Source organism: Antechinus flavipes, chromosome 2 (genome assembly GCF_016432865.1).
Source record: "Antechinus flavipes isolate AdamAnt ecotype Samford, QLD, Australia chromosome 2, AdamAnt_v2, whole genome shotgun sequence".
In the NCBI taxonomy this organism is placed as follows: domain Eukaryota; kingdom Metazoa; phylum Chordata; class Mammalia; order Dasyuromorphia; family Dasyuridae; genus Antechinus; species Antechinus flavipes.
In genome coordinates, this window is record NC_067399.1 from 35,898,920 (window position 1) to 35,917,994 (window position 19,075).

The 19,075-nt window shown below is 47.5% G+C and overlaps 3 gene segments (V, D, J or C); all 3 read left to right on the forward strand.

Annotated features, from left to right (window-relative positions):
* Nucleotides 1-2,136: 2,136 nt before the first annotated feature.
* On the forward strand, nucleotides 2,137-3,090 carry LOC127547562 (immunoglobulin kappa variable 3-11-like). The segment is given in 2 exon segments: nucleotides 2,137-2,257; nucleotides 2,575-3,090. Coding segments are annotated over 2 exon segments (525 nt in total).
* Nucleotides 3,091-7,548: 4,458 nt separating this feature from the next.
* Nucleotides 7,549-8,550, forward strand: LOC127547542 (immunoglobulin kappa variable 3-11-like). The segment is given in 2 exon segments: nucleotides 7,549-7,664; nucleotides 7,983-8,550. Coding segments are annotated over 2 exon segments (537 nt in total).
* A 5,549-nt stretch (nucleotides 8,551-14,099) lies between these two features.
* On the forward strand, nucleotides 14,100-18,646 carry LOC127546342 (immunoglobulin kappa variable 3-11-like). The segment is given in 3 exon segments: nucleotides 14,100-14,216; nucleotides 14,535-14,912; nucleotides 18,489-18,646. Coding segments are annotated over 3 exon segments (585 nt in total).
* The last annotated feature ends 429 nt before the right edge of the window (nucleotides 18,647-19,075 follow it).

The window sequence follows — 19,075 nt, forward strand, 5'->3', positions numbered from 1 at the left end:
TAAACAAGAACATTGTGGAAGTCACTGAATTCCCAAAAAGTAGCATTCACTATATTTGCTGTAACGAAGGGACTTGACTCCTTTTCCCCACAGACTTTGAAGTGTTTATATTCCAGCTCATGACTGTGCACACCGAGATCTGCCAGCTTGCGCCGGGCCCGAGGTTTTTTACCTTCTGGATGAAGGAAATTGTACGAACTTGATCCTCAAACCAGATTCTCTTATAAACCCTGTTGTTTCTTATCCTGGGAAGTGAGCACTTGTATAATCTAGCAATATGTAGTGGAGAGATCATCCTGCCCCTTGAAGTTCAGTAGAAAAAGTGTCTTGAGCCCTGAGTAAGACAGCTGGAAGGGTGAGTCTTTTACATCTTAATGCAGCTTCTGAAAGGTCCCTTGGCCCCCAAGGTGTAAAGGACAGATGGGATTTTAAATGTAGTTTAAGTCAAATGAATAATATGTACTTTTCTCTGATTTATTAACATGTGAGTGGTAAAGACAGCTCTCTAGGACTACATGCTATAGGGAAGATGCTGAGCTGCATGGATGCAAGTTTGTCATGGGGGCCTAATCACAGCAAACCAGATCTAGCGAAATCAATATCAATATTAGTTGATATATTGATAGATAATTGGTGGTGCAATGAATGGAGTCTGGACCTGGATTCAGGAAAAGTTTCAACAATGCCTCAGACATTTACTAGCTGTGAAGCCCTCACCATATCACTTACTTTGATTGTCTCAGTTTTTTCATCTATAAAATGGGTATAATTCCTTTATGAATCTCCATGAATCTATGGTGACATTAGTGGTATTAGTTAATAGCTACTAGATCCCATCAAAGTTATAAAGAAAAAGAAAAATTATAAAGATAAAATTTTACTGTGCTTTACAAATTTTGAGACAGCCAATAAAGGCTTACTGTATTATAATGATAATGGAAAAGATTATTATTTTGCATTTCCCCTTGAGTTATGAGGATCTATGGCACACACACATGTTTCTGTTTTTCCATTTCTTTTCCCAGCACTTAACATATAATTTTGTGAATAACTAAAGAAGGCTTTTTATTCAGCTGCGATTTCTGAATGTAGATAAAATTATAACATGTTACTTTCTTTTTCTTTTTTATCTGTTTCCTTTCCCACCATGATTATTGCTGAAACATGTTTAGCATTATTGCACACATATAACCTGAATCATGTTGCTGGACTTCTCAGTGAGTGGGGAGAAGAGGGAGAGGGAGAATTTGAAATTCAAACTAGAAAAGCATTAAAAATTATTTTAATCTTTTATTAGAAAAAATGGTTTTTTAAATTCAAGTATAACAGGAATGTTTTTTCCTGTATTTGTTCACTATAGATTGAGTGGAGAGAGGAGAGCCTGGAGGCGGGGGATCAGACAGGGGCTGTTGCAGTCGCCCAGGGAAGAAGGGAATGACGCCCAGGCTTCTGGTCCCTGTTTCTGAGCTAGTTACGCTCCCATCAGAGGCTCCCCCTGAGCCCTCTTTGCCCAGAGCCTCATTTCTAGAAACCTTCAGAGCCTCCAGTGCGTGTCAGGATGGGAAATGGGGACAAGGACAGACCGAATGCTCTTCCCCACAGGCCTCAGACAAGGGCAGGATCCCCCAGGGACTGACAAAGCCCATTGACCAGGAGCCAGGCTCGAACAGGCTTTTCCCGGGTCCCAGGCCAGGATGTGTCCAGTCTGAGCCAGACCCCCTCCCTGCCCCCTGGAGCTCTCCCCTTCTCCAGCAGAGGGCGGCAGTGGGGCAGGCCCAGGAGCAGCATCAGGGAGGCACCTCCCAGGTCTCCAGGCTGGGAGCTCGGGCCCTCTCTGCCTCCTCCCCAGGGCTGGGAGCTCCCTCAGGGTTAAGAGGAATCTAGTCCTGGGGGAGAGAGAGAAACTGCCTTCATTTGTCCAGAACCGGCTGCACCATCATCCTGAGGCACTAGACGTGACCTTGCCCTTGGTCCTGAGTCTCCCCCTGGGGACAGAACAGAGGGGGCCCCTCCCCCAGAGCCAGGCTCAGCCAGGGGGACTCCCTGGGGCCCGGGGTCCCTGAGGGGAGGCTCCTCCCACACCTGGGGCTCTTTTGCATCTGGAGCCCAGGGAGCCGCAGGGAGCCCTGCCCAGGACATAAAAGCTTCCTCCCTCCTTCCTGCCCCTCAGGGCTCTGGCTGCTCTCTGCTCAGTCTCTGAAGGCCAGGATGAGCTCCCCATGGCAGCTGCTCTGGCTCCTGGTGCTCTGGGCTCAGGGTAAGGCCCAGGAGGGCAGGGAAGGGGTGGGAAGGTCCCAGGTTTTCAGGGATGTAAAAGTGACGGCTCCTTGGTACAATGGGGGCACACGCTGGGGCACAAGACGGGCAGATGGAGGCTGAAAAACATGACCAAAGCCCTGATTGTAAACCTTGTGCGGTCTGTGGAAAAGGTGGTTTCTGTCTCATGTTGGTGCCCAATACAACGACTTATCAGTCATTTGGGATTTCTGGGGTCTCCACAAACTTATCTCCTTCATGTTCTTTAGACCAGACCTTCCCACATTTCTGTCTTCCTCTAATTCTGTTGCTTCCTAGGTTCCCAAGGAGCCATTGTGCTGACCCAGTCTCCAGCCTCCTTGTCCGCATCTCCAGGAGAGACAGTCACCATCAGCTGCAAGGCCAGTGAGAGTGTTAGTAGCTTCTTGAACTGGTACCAGCAGAAACCTGGCCAAGCCCCCAGGCTCCTCATCTACTGGGCTAAGAGCCTGGCATCCGGGGTCCCTGCCCGGTTCAGTGGCAGTGGGTCTGGGACAGATTTCACTCTCACCATCAGCAGCCTGGAGCCTGAGGATGCTGCACATTATTACTGTCAGCAGAGTTATAACAGGCCTCTCACAGTGCTTCAGGCCCGAACAAAAACCTCCCCAGTGCATCCAGGGGACTCAGCTCAGAGCAGCAGGTGCCTCCTCGGGGTCCCCAGGGCAGAGCAGCCCCTGCTCTCTGGGCAGGCTCTCACCTCCCAGGGCTTCCCCTTTCTGGTCCCCCCGGGTCCCCTCCTTTCTAACTTGTGATCACAAGCCCTGTCTGCACATCCAAGGCAGAGGGAAGGCAGCACAAACCCAGGTCAAACAAGGGCAAAAACCTAACAATGAAATGCTGACATTTCAGGTGTAATTTGCATCAAGAGAAGATGTTTCTCTCCTTGGGAGCCCAAGTTCCCGTTGAGGAGGCTTTCCTCTAGGTCTCTGTAGCAATGACAGAAACTCGCTGCTGTTCTTCAGTCATGTCTCAGTCTCGTGACTCACTGGGAGTTTTCCTGGCAGAAATATTGAAAGCAGGTTGTGTCCCTTTAAGAAACTGTATTTCCTATTGATCTGTGATCCCTTTCAGAATCTCAGCCATTCCTGGGAAAGTCATATCCTGCCCAGACACGTTATCTTTGCAGGATGCAGGGCCTTGGATGCAATTAGAAATCCTGCCAAAAAGCCCCACTTTGAAATGCTGTTAATTCTAACAGGAGATCCGGGCTGTCCCAGCCCCTCCTAAGGCCCAATATAATAGCTTACTTCAATGAAGGTCTTTGCAGATGGATCTCAGCAGCTCGTTTGCTGCCAGGACTTTCTGTCCATTGAGAACTGCCTTCTCTCAGTGCAAAACTCCATTTCCCATAGATCTGCACTGCAGAAGTCAGTCTCTGGGGAACTGATTTCTGTCCAACAATAAACTTTCATTTTGCAACTAATATTCGGGAACCAGTGAATTCTTTCCCTCCTAAAACCCGCGGCCGAGTTAAAGGGGATTCTCAGCAGCTCTTACAGCCACTAACCTCTAGGCCACCAGGAACCTAGAGCACCCAAAGTGTATCCCAGGGATGCTGCTCCCTCAGGCAGAGCTGACTGGGAGCAGGGGAGCCTGGAGCTCCTGCAGCTGGAGAAGTTGGCCACCAAGGAGGAGGGCCGGCCCAGCCCCGGGTCAGGCTTTTCTCTGTAGACTCTGAAGGAATTGTAGGCTCTCTGCAGAGCTGAGACAAAACATCCAATTCTTTCTGCGAATTGCTTCATGCTCTGATATTTTCTTACTGCTACACTGGGAAAATACAAAAGAGCCTCTCTTACTGCTGTTCCTTGTTCAATTCTCTTTATAAATTCTCATTAGAAACGAACACTTGGCAAAATTCCGCATTGAGGATGTCTTTAGTGAAAGGAATCCAAATTGCTGCCTCAAAACTGATTTACTCGGTGCCTTGAGTAGCTTCGTACATTCTCTATTGGGAAAACTCACAAAGTGAGTCCGACTTGAGATTTCAGTGGATTTCCCTAGAACTGTGTGTGTGTGTGTGAGTGTGTGTGTATGAATGTGTGTGTGTGTGTATGTGTGTGTGTGTGTGTGAGTGTGTGAGTGTATGTGATTGTGTGTGTGTGTGAGAGAGAGAGTGTGTGTGAGAGAGAGAGAGAGAGTGTGTGTGTGTGTGTGTGTGTGTGTGTGTGTGTGAAGAATCAGAGTATTAAGGAGAGAATTCTTCTCTATGGGGGGAGCAGGCTTCCATGAGCCTGAGCCTGTGGCCAGAGCTGAGCATGGTCCCTCCTTTTGGAGAGCGGTAAAACCCACCAGGATTCTGGGCTCTGGCAGCAGAATTTAGGTATAAATGACAAAACATATTAAATAAAAGCCCTACATTCTATTTCCTTAGCTATGGATTCAAAGGCCATGATAGAAAACCTCCCGCCCTCGGGGAAGTTCACATTTATTTGGGGAAAAGGCAGCGGTTGTTTGCAGGATAATTCTTAGAGAGGAAGAAGACACAGATGGGGAGGAGTGAGGGGGAGGAGCAGAGGCCTCAGCAGTGGGAGGAGCCTGAGCTGAGCTTCAGAGGAGGCAGAGGATCCTGCCTGGAGGGTGGGGAGGAGGGCCTGCCTGGGGCTCAGAGGGAGTCCCCTGGTAAAGACCTGGCGGTCAGGGATGGCGGGCTGTGTGCAGGGGGAGGGAGCAGGCTGGCTTTGCAGCAGCAGAGAGGCCTCGGAGCTGGGGAACATGGCCTGAGCCCGGGGGGCTCTGAGGGAGCCGCCTTGTGGAGAAGAATCAGGGTCGGGGGAGGATTGTGTGATTTATCCCAGACACAAAAATAAATCTGGGGGATGTTTGTGCAAGAGAGTGATGGGACCAGAATTAGTGAATATCCCTCTGGGACCTGTGTGAAGAGGGAAAGTTACTCTGTTCCATTAGTAAAATAAAGGGTTTTTGGTACTTTTGTTCTTCTTATCAAGAAATAAATGCTGTGGGTTCTGTCAGACACCGGGAGAGGGTGAGATTCTGTACTTTCTTCAAGTCCTTCTGATTCTGAAATTTCTTTATTTCCTATGATTAGAGAGGTTTAGTCCCGTGATCACAATCACCTGCTACAAAGCGGCAGAACTGCCCCTTAGCCAGGCCGGCCCCAAGGCTGCCAGACTTTCCCTAACTCTCCCTGGTGGGCTCAGGCCCGGTTCCTGAAAAGAGGCTCAGGGAGTCTCCCTCCTCCCTCATCTCCCTTTTGGAAGGAGAATACTTGGGGTTTTCCCCCTGATTAATGAGGCAAAACCCGGACAAAGGGACTGAGAAGGAATTTATTTTAACTTTTTCAAGGTAGGAACAAGCTGAGGGGCTGAAGAGCATCGATGGGGTCAGGGTGAGTCCCGCTTTTCTAGGTAACTTGTAGATCATTCAAAAAGTTCCATCCCAACAGAGGAGGGTGAGACCTGGCCTCTCAGTCCCTCCCAAGGGAGCAAGAAAGTGACTGATGTGCAGGTCGGCGTCTGTGATGAAGATCAGGGAATACAAGAAGATGTCCAGCCTCTCCTTCTTTCACAGCCTCCCCCACACTGATGGATAAGAAGGGCTGGGAATCGGGGTCTCTGAGTCAGGGGAACATTCAGTCTCTCTCTGTGCCCGTTTCCTCTCCCAGCAGAGGCCGACAGAGGCACAGATGGCACAGAAGGTACAGAGAGAGGACACAGGGGTGGGAAACAGGGAGAGCAGCACATGCAATGACACATACATACATGTAACCCATACACACGTGTCTATGTACACACACACATAACTATATGAGGCCCCGGGGAGAGCAGGCAGAGGTGACCTGAGACTCAAGGAACCCGGGTCAGGCCTGATTTTGGCCCAACGATGTCCGAGCTCCTGATCCCCTGTTTGACCCCTGAGTGTGAAGAAAACTTCTCGGGAAAATCAGCCTGAGAGAAGCTGCCACGTTGCATGGGCGGGGATTGTCCCTGGGAGCTCCTCTTACCTGATCTCATCGGGAGAAATCAGGGTCTGATTTAACCCCTTTATGATGTGTCCTGGAGGATGCAAAGAAGGAGCCTGAGCCTGGATTCAGGAAACTCGAGTTCAAATTCTGACTCAGAATCTAAGAGACGTGCAATCCTGACCCTGTCACTTTGGCTCTGACTGCCTCAGTCTCCTCACCTGTGAAATGGGGATAATGCTCCCATCAGTTCTATCCCTAATAGCACCTACCTCCCAGTACAATTACAATGATCCAATGAGACCTTGGAGCCGTTCAGTCCCTGATAGTGACATCCCCCTTCCCTCCTCCCCCTTCTCACCAGCTTTATTATCTATGACAATCTCCCTTAGAATGAGAGCCCCTGGGGGGGTCGATGGCTTCTGCTTCTCGTTTGCATCCCTGGGACAAGCATTCTGCTTCACACTTACCTTAGTCATCATTTCTCACGGATCCGCTTGCTTTGGATTGACTGAGAGGAGAGACTGGGGCCTGGAGGATCAGACAGGGGCTCTCCCAGCCCAGGAGAGGAGAGATTATCGGCCGGCAGGGAGCGTCTCCTTGTCCCTGAGCCGGGAATCCCCTCCTCCGAAGCCCCGGATGTGGCCAGAGATTCCCCCAGGTCCCGGTTTCCAGAAAGAGTCACAGGCAGGGAAGGGGATGGATTCTAGTGAGAGTCCTCACCCCCCGGGCGGGTCTGGAAAAGGGGGAAAAGGGGGACAGGAGGAGACATCGTCTTGTTCCACAAAGTGCAGGATCACAGGGATGTCACCTAGTGACGGACAAAACCCCCTCCCCTGGGAATGAGGCTCTGCCGGGATTTTCCCGGGTCCCAGGCCAGGATCTGTCCAGTCTGAGCCAGACCCCCTCCCTGCCCCCTGGAGTTCTCCCCTTCTCCAGCAGAGGGCGGCAGTGGGGCAGGCCCAGGAGCAGCATCAGGGAGGCACCTCCCAGGTCTCCAGGCTGGGAGCTCGGGCCCTCTCTGCCCCCTCCCCAGGGCTGGGAGCTCCCTCAGGGTTAAGGGGAATCTAGTCCTGGGGGAGAGAGAGAAACTGCCTTCATTTGTCCAGAACCGGCTGCACCATCATCCTGAGGCACTAGATGTGACCTTGCCCTTGGTCCTGAGTCTCCCCCTGGGGACAGAACAGAGGGGGCCCCTCCCCCAGAGCCAGGCTCAGCCAGGGGGACTCCCTGGGGCTCCCGGGGTCCCTGAGGGGAGGCTCCTCCCACACCTGGGGCTCTTTTGCATCTGGAGCCCAAGGGAGCCGCAGGGAGCCCTGCCCAGGACATAAAAGCTTCCTCCCTCCTTCCTGCCCCTCAGGGCTCTGGCTGCTCTCTGCTCAGTCTCTGAAGGCCAGGATGAGCTCCCCATGGCAGCTGCTCTGGCTCCTGGTGCTCTGGGCTCAGGGTAAGGCCCAGGAGGGCAGGGAAGGGGTGGGAAGGTCCCAGGTTTTCAGGGATGTAAAAGTGACAGCTCCTTGGTACAAGGGGGGCACACGCTGGGGCACAAGATGGGCAGATGGGGGCTGGCAAACGTGACCAAAGCCCTGATTGTAAACCTTGTGCGGTCTGTGGAAAAGGTGGTTTCTGTCTCATGTTGCCGCCCAATACAATGACTTGTCGGTCATTTGGGATTTCTGGGGTCTCCACAAACTTGTCTCCTTCATGTTCTTTAAATCGGACATTCCCACATTTCTGTCTTCCTCTAATTCTGTTGCTTCCCCAGATTCCCAGGGAGCCATTGTGCTGGCCCAGTCTCCAGCCTCCTTGTCCGCATCTCCAGGAGAGACAGTCACCATCAGCTGCAAGGCCAGTCAGAGTGTATCTGGTTCTAGTTATAGCTACTTGCACTGGTACCAGCAGAAACCCGGCCAAGCCCCCAGGCTGCTCATCTACTTGGCTAACAACCTGGCATCCGGGGTCCCTGCCCGGTTCAGTGGCAGTGGGTCTGGGACAGATTTCACCCTCACCATCAGCAGCCTGGAGCCTGAGGATGCTGCACATTATTACTGTCAGCAGAGTAATACCTACCCTCTCCCACAGTGCTTCAGGCCCGAACAAAAACCTCCCCAGTGCATCCAGGGGACTCAGCTCAGAGCAGCAGGTGCCTCCTCAGGGTCCCCAGGGCAGAGCAGCCCCTGCTCTCTGGGCAGGCTCTCACCTCCCAGGGCTTCCCCTTTCTGGTCCCCTGGGTCCCTCCTTTCTAACTTGTGATCACAAGCCTTGTCTGCACAGCTTTAAATGACAAAGTGGTTTGTGTTTTACCTTAAAAATAAAAAGAGAACATTGGGATTTCCTCAGTCAGTAAACATTGATTAATCACCTTCCCTGTGCCAGTCACTGTTCAGGGGAGTCCTTAGGTCAGATCTCTGCTCCAGTGAAAGGGCCAGAGACTCTCAGGGCTTGACCCTCAACCTCATTTGGAAGATAGAACCTTTCCGAGGCTTGGGCCGGGGCCTGCCCTGTTACATGTTGTTCCAGTCAAAAAGAAGTCTCTTTAAAAATTGCCTCAGAAGGAAGAAGGACTGAGGAACATGAAAGGAAAAAGCAAGAATGAGGAAGCAGGAATCAGAAGTCTACAGGTGCCAGCCCAAGAAGAGCCTGAGATGGGGATCTGGGGCTGAGGCTCTCACGGCCAAACTGGTTTTTATCAGTTGACCTTTGACTGCCTGGTCCCAGCATCCCATTACCTAGAACTACACAGTCCCAAGGCTGATACTATTTTGTAGAGCAAAGAAGCTTCCTTACCTAGAAATGTATTCAAGAGACAGTGTGTGTGTGTTTATAAGTGTCCCCTGTATTCACTGGGATTGACATCTCACACACAACACCCACAGTCAGGGAAGGGTGATCTTACCCGACATTCTCTGTACCGTGTAGTTCTTCACAAATTTTATTCCCTGACTTTTTGGACATGTTTCCCACAACGAGAATCCTGTGCAGGTCATGGGATGATCCAGTCTCCCTGTCTGTGACCCAGGACAAAGCGTCCCCGCCAGTGTCATTGCCAGGTCCGATATTGGCAAATGGAGAACCTGGTACCAGCAGGAACCAGGACAGTCACCCAGACTCGTGGTCAATAAAACAGGCTTATGTTTCATTAATAAGGGACCTTTGTCTCCTTTGTTTCCTTTATCTATGGCTGCTTCTATAAGATCTTTACCATAATCAGTAGGTACCTTATCATAACCTTTTGGGTACAAATTTAGAACAGCTTGAACACAGTAACTAATACAACCGCTAGTTCCTGTTGGTTGTTCAGGAAAAACTCGGACCTCTGGTGTGAGAGCTGCTCAGTATATTTCTGAGGACTCCTTTGCATTCTTGGTGTCCCATGTGCCCCCCAAACTCGCACCCGTGGCTCCAAGAAGCTGTAACCATCTTGACCAACCAGTTAGTCTAACAGACCAACATGAAACCCACTGCTCACTTAGGAGGATGTTTGCCTGAATAAATAAAGACTTCCTTGGAAGAATGGGTCTTCCTATTGGTGACTCAGGCAGTTGCTGGGGAGAGCTTGGCAGGGGTCCTCAAACTTTTTAAATAGGGGGCCAGTTCACTGTCCCTCAGACTGTTGGAGGGCCGGACTATAGTAAAAACAAAAACTGTGTTTTGTGGGCCTTTAAATAAACTTCATAACCCTGGGTCAGGGGGATAAACATCATCTGCTGCAGCATCTGGCCCGCGGGCCATAGTTTAAGGACCCCTGGACTTACAGAGCTTGATTAGACAAGAAAACTGCTGATCCAAACCACTGACAGTCAACTTGACCTTTTCTTTTGCCATTCAGTCTGATGACTTCTGAAGAGAGAGTGAGAATGATGCCTTTGAGCAACCCAGCTTCACTTAAATTACCCCTTTAGCCAAAAGTTATGACCCACACTATTTTTTCCTTTATTCTCTCATGTTTCATTATTTTCTTATTGACACGGCCATTGACACTAGGAAACAGTAATTCTCCCGGAGCCAGTCCCAAAGTTCCATACATGGAATCATTTCTTACAGCAAATGTTGAAGTTTTGAACAGTATGGATAAAATCATTCCGCGCCACTGTGTTTTTCTGAGATACAGAACTAGATGATGAGATTGACACATGCATTGCCAGTCCTAGCTCATTGCCTGGGAAACTCTGAAAGAAAGAGAATGAGAAATAGGAAGGGGATGAGGCTGCGAACCGAAGTGAAAGTCTGCAGAGCCGCTGGGCTCACTTCATTGCTGTGTCTGGGCAATGGAGAGTCTACCAGCATCCCGCCAGAAAATGGAACTCCTTCCTTCTGAATTGTCTTAGGAAGATACTGAGAATCATCTGAGAAGATAGAGTAATGAGCTCCTTTCTTGGGCAGAACTGGCAACACTCTCACTGAATTGCAGAGGACACAGCCCAATGGGTGGGCCATGTTGTTTGAATGACAAAAACACATTTGCTTACAGACTACTTTATGGAAAACTCACATAAGACAAGTGCTTAAATTGAGATCTGAAGAAATAATACAAGGACATTCACAAGGTACTTTTGCAGAAATTTGGTATCAATGATGAGACATGGGAGACACTGGTCCCAGATCTTCCAGCAGGGTGTACCTGGAAAAAAGAAAATGCTGTTCTCTGTGAGAGACACAGAATTGCAGTAGCTCAATGGAAACATGAGATGTAAAAATTGAGAGACATCTCTCTTCTAAATGTTCATATCCACCATTTGTGCCTTAGTTGTTATAGAGCCTTCTGAGGTCCTATTGGATATAGTGTATGTTGTACATCTCATAATATATATGTCATTTTTGTTCCTTTCCATTACAAAGGGCAATCAATAATTTCATCCAAGAGAATGATAATAATGATATAACATAGCAAATTTGTGGGTTGAAGCCAAAGTAGTTATTAGGGAAATTTTATGTCTAGATGCCTACTTGCATTAAATAGAAATAGAGAAGACCAATGAATTGGGCTTGCAACTAAAAAAGCTAGAAAAAGAATAAATTAAAACCCCCATTTAAATACCAAGTTGGAAACTGTGAAAATAAAAGGAGATTTTAATAAAATTGAAAGTAAGAAAACCATTGAATTAATAAACACAACTAAGAGTTGGTTTTATGAAAAAAACAACAACAAAATAAATGGAGCTTTAGTTAATTTGACTAGAAAAAGGAAAGAAGAAAATCAAATTGTTAGTCTCAAAAATGAAAAGGGAGAACTTTCCACCAATGAAGAGGGAATTCAAGCAATAATAAGAAGTTATTGCCCAACTATATGCCAATAAATCTGATAATCTATGTGAAATGGAGGAATAGTTATAAAATAGAGATTGTCCATATTAAGAGAGAAGGAAATGAATTACTTAAATAATCCCAGTTTAGAAAAAGAAACTGAACAAGCTATTGATCCCCTCCTTAAGAAAAAATCTCCCAGAGCAGATGAATTATAATTCTACCAAACATTTAAAGAACAGTTAACTCCAATATTATGGAAACTATGTGAAAAAAAAAAGGCAAAAAGGAGTCCTGCCAAATTTCTACTATGACACAGATACGGTCCTGATACCAAAATGAGATAGAGTCAAAACAGAGAAAGAAAATTATAGACCAGTTTCTGTAATGAATATTGATGCAAAAATTTTAAATGAAATATTAGGAAAAGATTACAGCAAGTCATCCCCAGGATAATACAGCATAACCAACTAGGATTTATACTAGGAATAGGGGCTGGTTCAATATTAAGAAAATTATTAGTATAATTGACTATATCAATAACCAAACTAACAAAACATCTACACACTCACATGGTTATCTCAATAGAGGCAGAAAAAGCATTTGACAAAATTCCACACCCATTCTTATTAAAAACACTAGAGGATATAGGGCTGAATAGAGTGTTCCTTAAAATGATCAATAACATTTAAAAAAAAAACTATCAGCAAGCATCAATTGTAATAGAGACAAACGAGAACCATTCCTAAGAAGATCAGGGGTAAAACAAGGTTGCCCATTATCACCATGACTATTCAATATTTTATTAGAAATGTTAGCTTTGGCAATACGAGAAGAAAAAGTGATTAAGGAAGTACAGTAAGTAATGTAGAAACCAAATTATCACTCTTTGCAGATGATCTGATGGTGTATTTTAATAATCCTAGCCAATCAACTAACAAACTACTAGAAACAATTCGCACCTTTATTAAAGTTGAAGGATACAAGATAAACCCACATAAATCATTAGGATTTTTATATATTACCAACAAAGTCCAGCAGCAAGAGATACAAAGAGAAATTTCATTTGGAATAATTGTAGATAGTATAAAATATTTGGGAATCTCCCTGCCAAGGCAAAGTCAGGAACTCTATGAACACAATTAGAAAACACATTTTCCAGAAATAAAGTCAGATCTAATTAATTGGAAAATATCAAGTGCTCATGGGTAGGCCGAGTAAACAAAATAATATGACAATGCTACCTAAATTAATCTATTCATTCAGTGCCATACCATTCAAACAGACAATGAATTAATTTATAGAACTTTTGCTTCTGGGTTCAAATCTGTCCTCAGAAACCTAATAACTTATCATTTAACCCTCTTTGCATCAGTAAAATGAAGGGGACAAGGAAATTCTTCTCAGTATCTTTGCCCAGGAGGCCTCCAAATGAAGTCTTGGAGAATAGGGCAAGACTAAACCAGCTGAATAACAGCATTGCCAGCTGACTCTATTTGACCAGTGTTCTCCTTCTTACCCACTCCAGGCAAATCAAATTGATTTACTCTTTATCCTTCTAATTATGGTGTATTACCTGTCTCTCTGGCTTTGCCCAGGTGGTGGCCAGGGGAGGGATTGCTCACTCTCCTCCCCAATGATGTCTGAGAGCACCGACTTCCTCAAAGTGCAGCTCCAGGATCACTCCCATCCTGAGGCCTTTCCTGATGTTTCCCATCCATTGCCTCCCACACCCATAACCCTGACCCAGAAAATACCTCGTGTTCACTTTTTATTAGGTCTCAGGAGCCACAACTTTTATTTCTCACAAGAAAAGAATCCTTAACCCTGGAGCCAGGATTCCCCTGTCTGTAGCAGGCAGAACGAGAGCCCATTTCTGGGACTATCACAGATCCTTATGGCCTGACTATTGTCCCAATGAGACAGGAAGCCAGAGACATAGAGTTAACACTGAGCTACTTTCTCTTTTCCACCAATAAAGGTTTTCTCATACATAGAGCAAGGGAGACATGGACACAAGCTTGTCCTCAAGGAGAGAGGTGGGCCTCCGAGACTCCAGGAGAAAAGACACCTGGGCCAGGGGACAGTGTCAAAGTCACAGGGCAGAGCTCTTCCCTGTGTGGGTGGGACCCTGTCCTCTGCTGAACAAAGAGCCTCTCTCAGGGTGGGTAAGAGGTGACATCATTGGGTCTGACCAGTCTGAGCCAGACCCCCTCCCTGCCCCCTGGAGTGCTCCCCTTCTCCAGCAGAGGGCGGCAGTGGGGCAGGTCCAGGAGCAGCATCAGGGAGGCACCTCCCAGGTCTCCAGGCTGGGAGCTCGGGCCCTCTCTGCCTCCTCCCCAGGGCAGGGAGCTCCCTCAGGGTTAAGAGGAATCTAGTCCTGGGGGAGAGACAGAAACTGCCTTCATTTGTCCAGAACCGGCTGCACCATCATCCTGAGGCACTAGATGTGACCTTGCCCTTGGTCCTGAGTCTCCCCCTGGGGACAGAGCAGAGGGGGCCCCTCCCCCAGAGCCAGGCTCAGCCAGGGGGACTCCCTGGGGCTCCCGGGGTCCCTGAGGGGAGGCTCCTCCCACACCTGGGGCTCTTTTGCATCTGGAGCCCCGAGGGAGCCGCAGGGAGCCCTGCCCAGGACATAAAAGCTTCCTCCCTCCTTCCTGCCCCTCAGGGCTCTGGCTGCTCTCTGCTCAGTCTCTGAAGGCCAGGATGAGCTCCCCATGGCAGCTGCTCTGGCTCCTGGTGCTCTGGGCTCAGGGTAAGGCCCAGGAGGGCAGGGAAGGGGTGGGAAGGTCCCAGGTTCTCAGGGATATAAAAGTGACGGCTCCTTGATACAATGGGGGCACACGCTGGGGCACAAGACGGGCAGATGGGGGCTGGCAAACATGACCAAAGCCCTGATTGTAAACCTTGTGCGGTCTGTGGAAAAGGTGCTTTCTGTCTCATGTTGACGCCCAATACAACCACTTGTCGGTCATTTGGGATTTCTGGGGTCTCCACAAACTTGTCTCCTTCACGTTCTTTAAATTGGACCTTCCCACATTTCTGTCTTCCTCTAATTCTGTTGCTTCCCCAGATTCCCAAGGAGCCATTGTGCTGACCCAGTCTCCAGCCTCCTTGTCCGCATCTCCAAGGGAGACAGTCACCATCAGCTGCAAGGCCAGTCAGAGTGTATCTGGTTCTAGTTACAGCTACTTAAACTGGTACCAGCAGAAACCTGGCCAAGCCCCCAGGCTGCTCATCTACCATGCTAACAACCTGGCATCCGGGGTCCCTGCCCGGTTCAGTGGCCGTGGGTCTGGGACAGATTACACTCTCACCATCAGCAGCCTGGAGCCTGAGGATGCTGCACATTATTACTGTCAGCAGGGTTGGAGCTCCCCTCTCGCACAGTGTTTCAGGCCCGAACAAAAACCTCCCCCGTGTGTCCAGGGGACTCAGCTCAGAGCAGCAGGTGCCTCCTCGGGGTCCAGGGCAGGCAGAGCAGCCCCTGTTCTCTGGGCAGGCTCTCACCTCCCAGGGCTTCCCCTTTCTGGTCCCCCAGGTTTTCTTCTTTCTAACTTGTGATCACAAGCCCCTGGGCAAGGCAGAGGGGAGGCAGCACAGTCCCAGGGGAAACAAGGGCAAATCCTAACAGGGAAATGCTGACATTTCAGGTCCCTTGGTATCTTTGAAGTTTCCTTTGTGGGGAGCCCAAGGGCCTGTTGAGGAGCTTGGCTCTAGATCTCTGTAGCAATGACAGAAACTTGTTGTTGTTCTTCACTAAGTCTGAGTCTCTGTGACCCCACTGGAGGTTTCCTGGCAGAGATATCAGAGGGTTTTGCCATTTCTTCCTCCAGCTCACTCACAAATAAGGAAACTGATGGAAACAGGATTCAGTGACTTGTTCAGAGCCTCATGGCTACTAAGTGTCTAGGGTTAGATTTGAAGTTAGGAACACAATTCTTGGGGATTCCAGGCCCAGCGCTGCATCCTCTCCCTGCCCCTGGGGCTGCCATGATACAGACCAGTCACCCCTAGTAGGAGCCTCCTTATTTTCTGAATCTCCAGGACCAGGCCCTCACTGGCTCTCAGGCTCGTGGGTGTGAGTGGAGTGTATTTCCCATCAGGCCTTGGGTGAATTCCCAGGAGAGTAGGGGGCAGGGCCGGGACCCTCACTGCTGTCCCTGCTGGGGTCCCTGCCTGGATTCTCTGCCCCAAGGGATCTCCTGGTGGTATGAAAGCCCAAGGCCCTGTCCTTTGCCTTCAGGACCAAGGGCCCACACATGGCTTCACTGCCACCAGAGACTTTCTGGTCAGCCTTTGTCACTGGAAAGAAGAGGGGATCGGCTCAGCTCTGAGATTTAACCTCTCCTCTGAACGTTCCCAGACTCTTTCCTGTCACCTCATGCTCCCAGTCCCAGGAGTGGGATTACAGGAAGTATAAATAAGCACTAAATCCAGTTCCTTTCAATGAATGTTCTAATATGTCAGAACTTTCTTACATGAAACAAAAGTGCTAGAATAAGTAATGTCCGTACAAAGGCAATTTTAGTTTTTAGGGAAACGGGGACACGGACATTCAGGGAAGCAGCTCTCCTCTAAAAGCAGATGCTGGAGCTCAGATTTAGAGAATGCTGGGGATTCATACAGCCGTTTGTATTGTACATTTCAGGAATGGGCCCAAACCGGGTAAAGGTCCAGAGTCAGGAGATGAAATGGCATTTGTGGTAGAGAGTAAGACAACTACTTATTTTGGATTATAGAATACAGGCTGCATTGTGCAATTAATCTGGATAGAAATGAGGAGCTAGATGGTAAAGGTTTTAAATGATAGAGTGGTTTGTATTTATCCTTAAAGGTAAAGAGAAACCATTAATTTCCTCAGTCAGTCTGTCAGTAAGTCCCCTGTCAGGGAAGGGTGATCTTACCTGACATTCTCTGTAGCTGTGTGCAGTTCTTCACAAAATTTATTCCATTGACTTTTTGATCATGTTGGCCACATCAAGAATCCTATTCAGTAGGTTAGGTTCAAAGGACAAAACAACCAATAACTTTAATAATATAGTGTTTGACAAACCCAAAGACACCAGTTTCTGGGATAAAAATGCATTATTTGAGAAAAATTGCTGGGAAAATTGGAAATCAGTATGGCAGAAACTAGGCATTGACCCACACTTAACACCGTACACCAAGATAAGGTCAAAATGGGTTCATGACCTAGGCATAAAGAATGAGATGATAAATAAATTGGAAAAGCATAGGATAGTTTACCTGTCAGACCTGTGGAAGAGGGAGGAATTTATGACCAAAGAAGAACTAGAGATCACTATTGACCACAAAATAGAATCAAATTGAAAAGTTTTTGTACAAACAAAACAAATGCAGACAAGATTAGAAGGGAAACAATAAACTGGGAAAACATTTTTACAATCAAAGGTTCTGATAAAGGCCTCATTTCCAAAATATATAAAGAATTGACTCTAATCTATAAGAAATCAAACCATTCTCCAATTGATAAATGGTCAAAGGATATGAACAGACAATTCTCAGACGAAGAAATTGAAACTATTTATACACATATGAAAATATGCTCCAAATCATTATTAATCAGAGAAATGCAAATTAAGACAACTCTGAGATACCACTATTCACCTGTCAGACTGGCTAGAGTGACAGGGAAAGATAATGGGGAATGTTGGAGGGGATATGGGAAAACAGGGACACTGATACATTGTTGGTGGAATTGTGAACACATCCAGCCATTCTGGAGAGCAATTTGGAACTATGCTCAAAAAGTTATCAAACTGTGCATACCTTTGATCCAGCAGTTTCTACTTGGCTTATATCCCAAAGAGATACTAAAGAAGGGAAAGGGACCTGTATGTGCCAAAATGTTTATGGAGGCCCTGTTTGTAGTGGCTAGAAGCTGGAAATTGAGTGGATGCCCATCAGTGGGAGAATGGCTGAATAAATTGTGGTATATGAATGTTATGGAATATTATTGTTCTGTAGGAAATGACCAACAGGATGATTTCAGAAAGGCCTGGAGAGACTGACAGGAACTGATGCTGAGTGAAATGAGCAGGACCAGGAGATCATTATACACTTCAACAACGATACTATAGGATGATCAATTCTGATGGACCTGGCCATCTTCAGAAATGAGATGAACCAAATCAGTTCCAATAGAGCAGTAATGAACTGAACCAGCTACACCCAGCGAAAGAACTCTGGGAGATGACTATGAACTGTTACATAGAATTCCCAGTCCCTCTATTTTTGTTCGCCTGCATTTTTGATTTCCATCACAGGCAAATTGTACACTATTTCAAAATCCATCTCTTTTTATACAGCAAAATAACTGTTTGGACATGTATACATATATTGTATTTAACTTATATTTTCACATATTTAACATGTATTGTCAACCTGCTGTCCAGGGGCAGGAGTAGGGGGAAGGAGGGAAAAAGTTGGAACAAAAGGATTTGCAACTGTCAGTGCTGAAAAATTAGCCATGCATATATTTGTAAATAAAAAGCTATTATAAAAATATTCTATTATTAAAAAAAAAAAGAATCTCAGCCATTCCTGGGGAAGCCATAGCCTCTCTAGACAAATTATCTTTCCAGGTTGCCAGGCTTTTGATTCCATTAGAACTCCTGGTCAAAAAGCACACTTTGATGTGTTGTTAATTCCAATAGGAGATCCGGGCTGTCCCAGCACTGAGTCTGATCTGCTTGGGCTGCCCCAGCCCCCACTAAGACCCAACATAACAGCTTCCTTCAATGAATTTCTTTGCAGATGGATCTCGGCAGCTGCTTTGCTTCCAGGACCTTCTGTCCCCTGAGAACTGCCTTCTCTCAGTGCAAAACTCCATTTCCCATAGATCTGCCACTGCAGAAGTCAGTCTCTGGGGAACTGATTTCTGTCCAACAATAAATTTTCATTTTGCAACTAATATTCGGGAACCAGTGAATTCTTTCCCTCCTAAAACCCGCGGCCGATTTAAAGGGGATTCTCAGCAGCTCTTACAGCCACTAACCTCTAGGCCACCAGGAATCTAGAGCACCCAAAGCGCATCCCAGGGATGCTGCTCCCTCAGGCAGAGCTGACTGGGAGCAGGGGAGCCTGGAGCTCCTGCAGCTGGAGAAGTTGGACACCAAGGAGGAGGGCCGGCCCAGCCCCGGGTCAGGCTTTTCCCTATAGACTTCGAGGGAATTGTGTGAGTGTGTGTGTGTGTGAGTGTGTGTGTGTGTGTGAAGAATCAGAGTATTAAGGAGAGAATTCTTCTATGGGGGGAGCAGGCTTCCATGAGCCTGAGCCTGTGGCCAGAGCTGAGCATGGTCCCTCCTTTTGGAGAGCGGTAAAACCCACCAGGATTCTGGGCTCTGGCAGCAGAATTTAGGTATAAATGACAAAACATATTAAATAAAAGCCCTACATTCTATTTCCTTAGCTATGGATTCAAAGGCCAAGATAGAAAACCTCCCGCCCTCGGGAAGTTCACATTTATTTGGGGAAAAGGCAGCGGGTGTTTGTAGGATAATTCTTAGAGAGGAAGAAGACACAGATGGGGAGGAGTGAGGGGGAGGAGCAGAGGCCTCAGCAGTGGGAGGAGCCTGAGCTGAGCTTCAG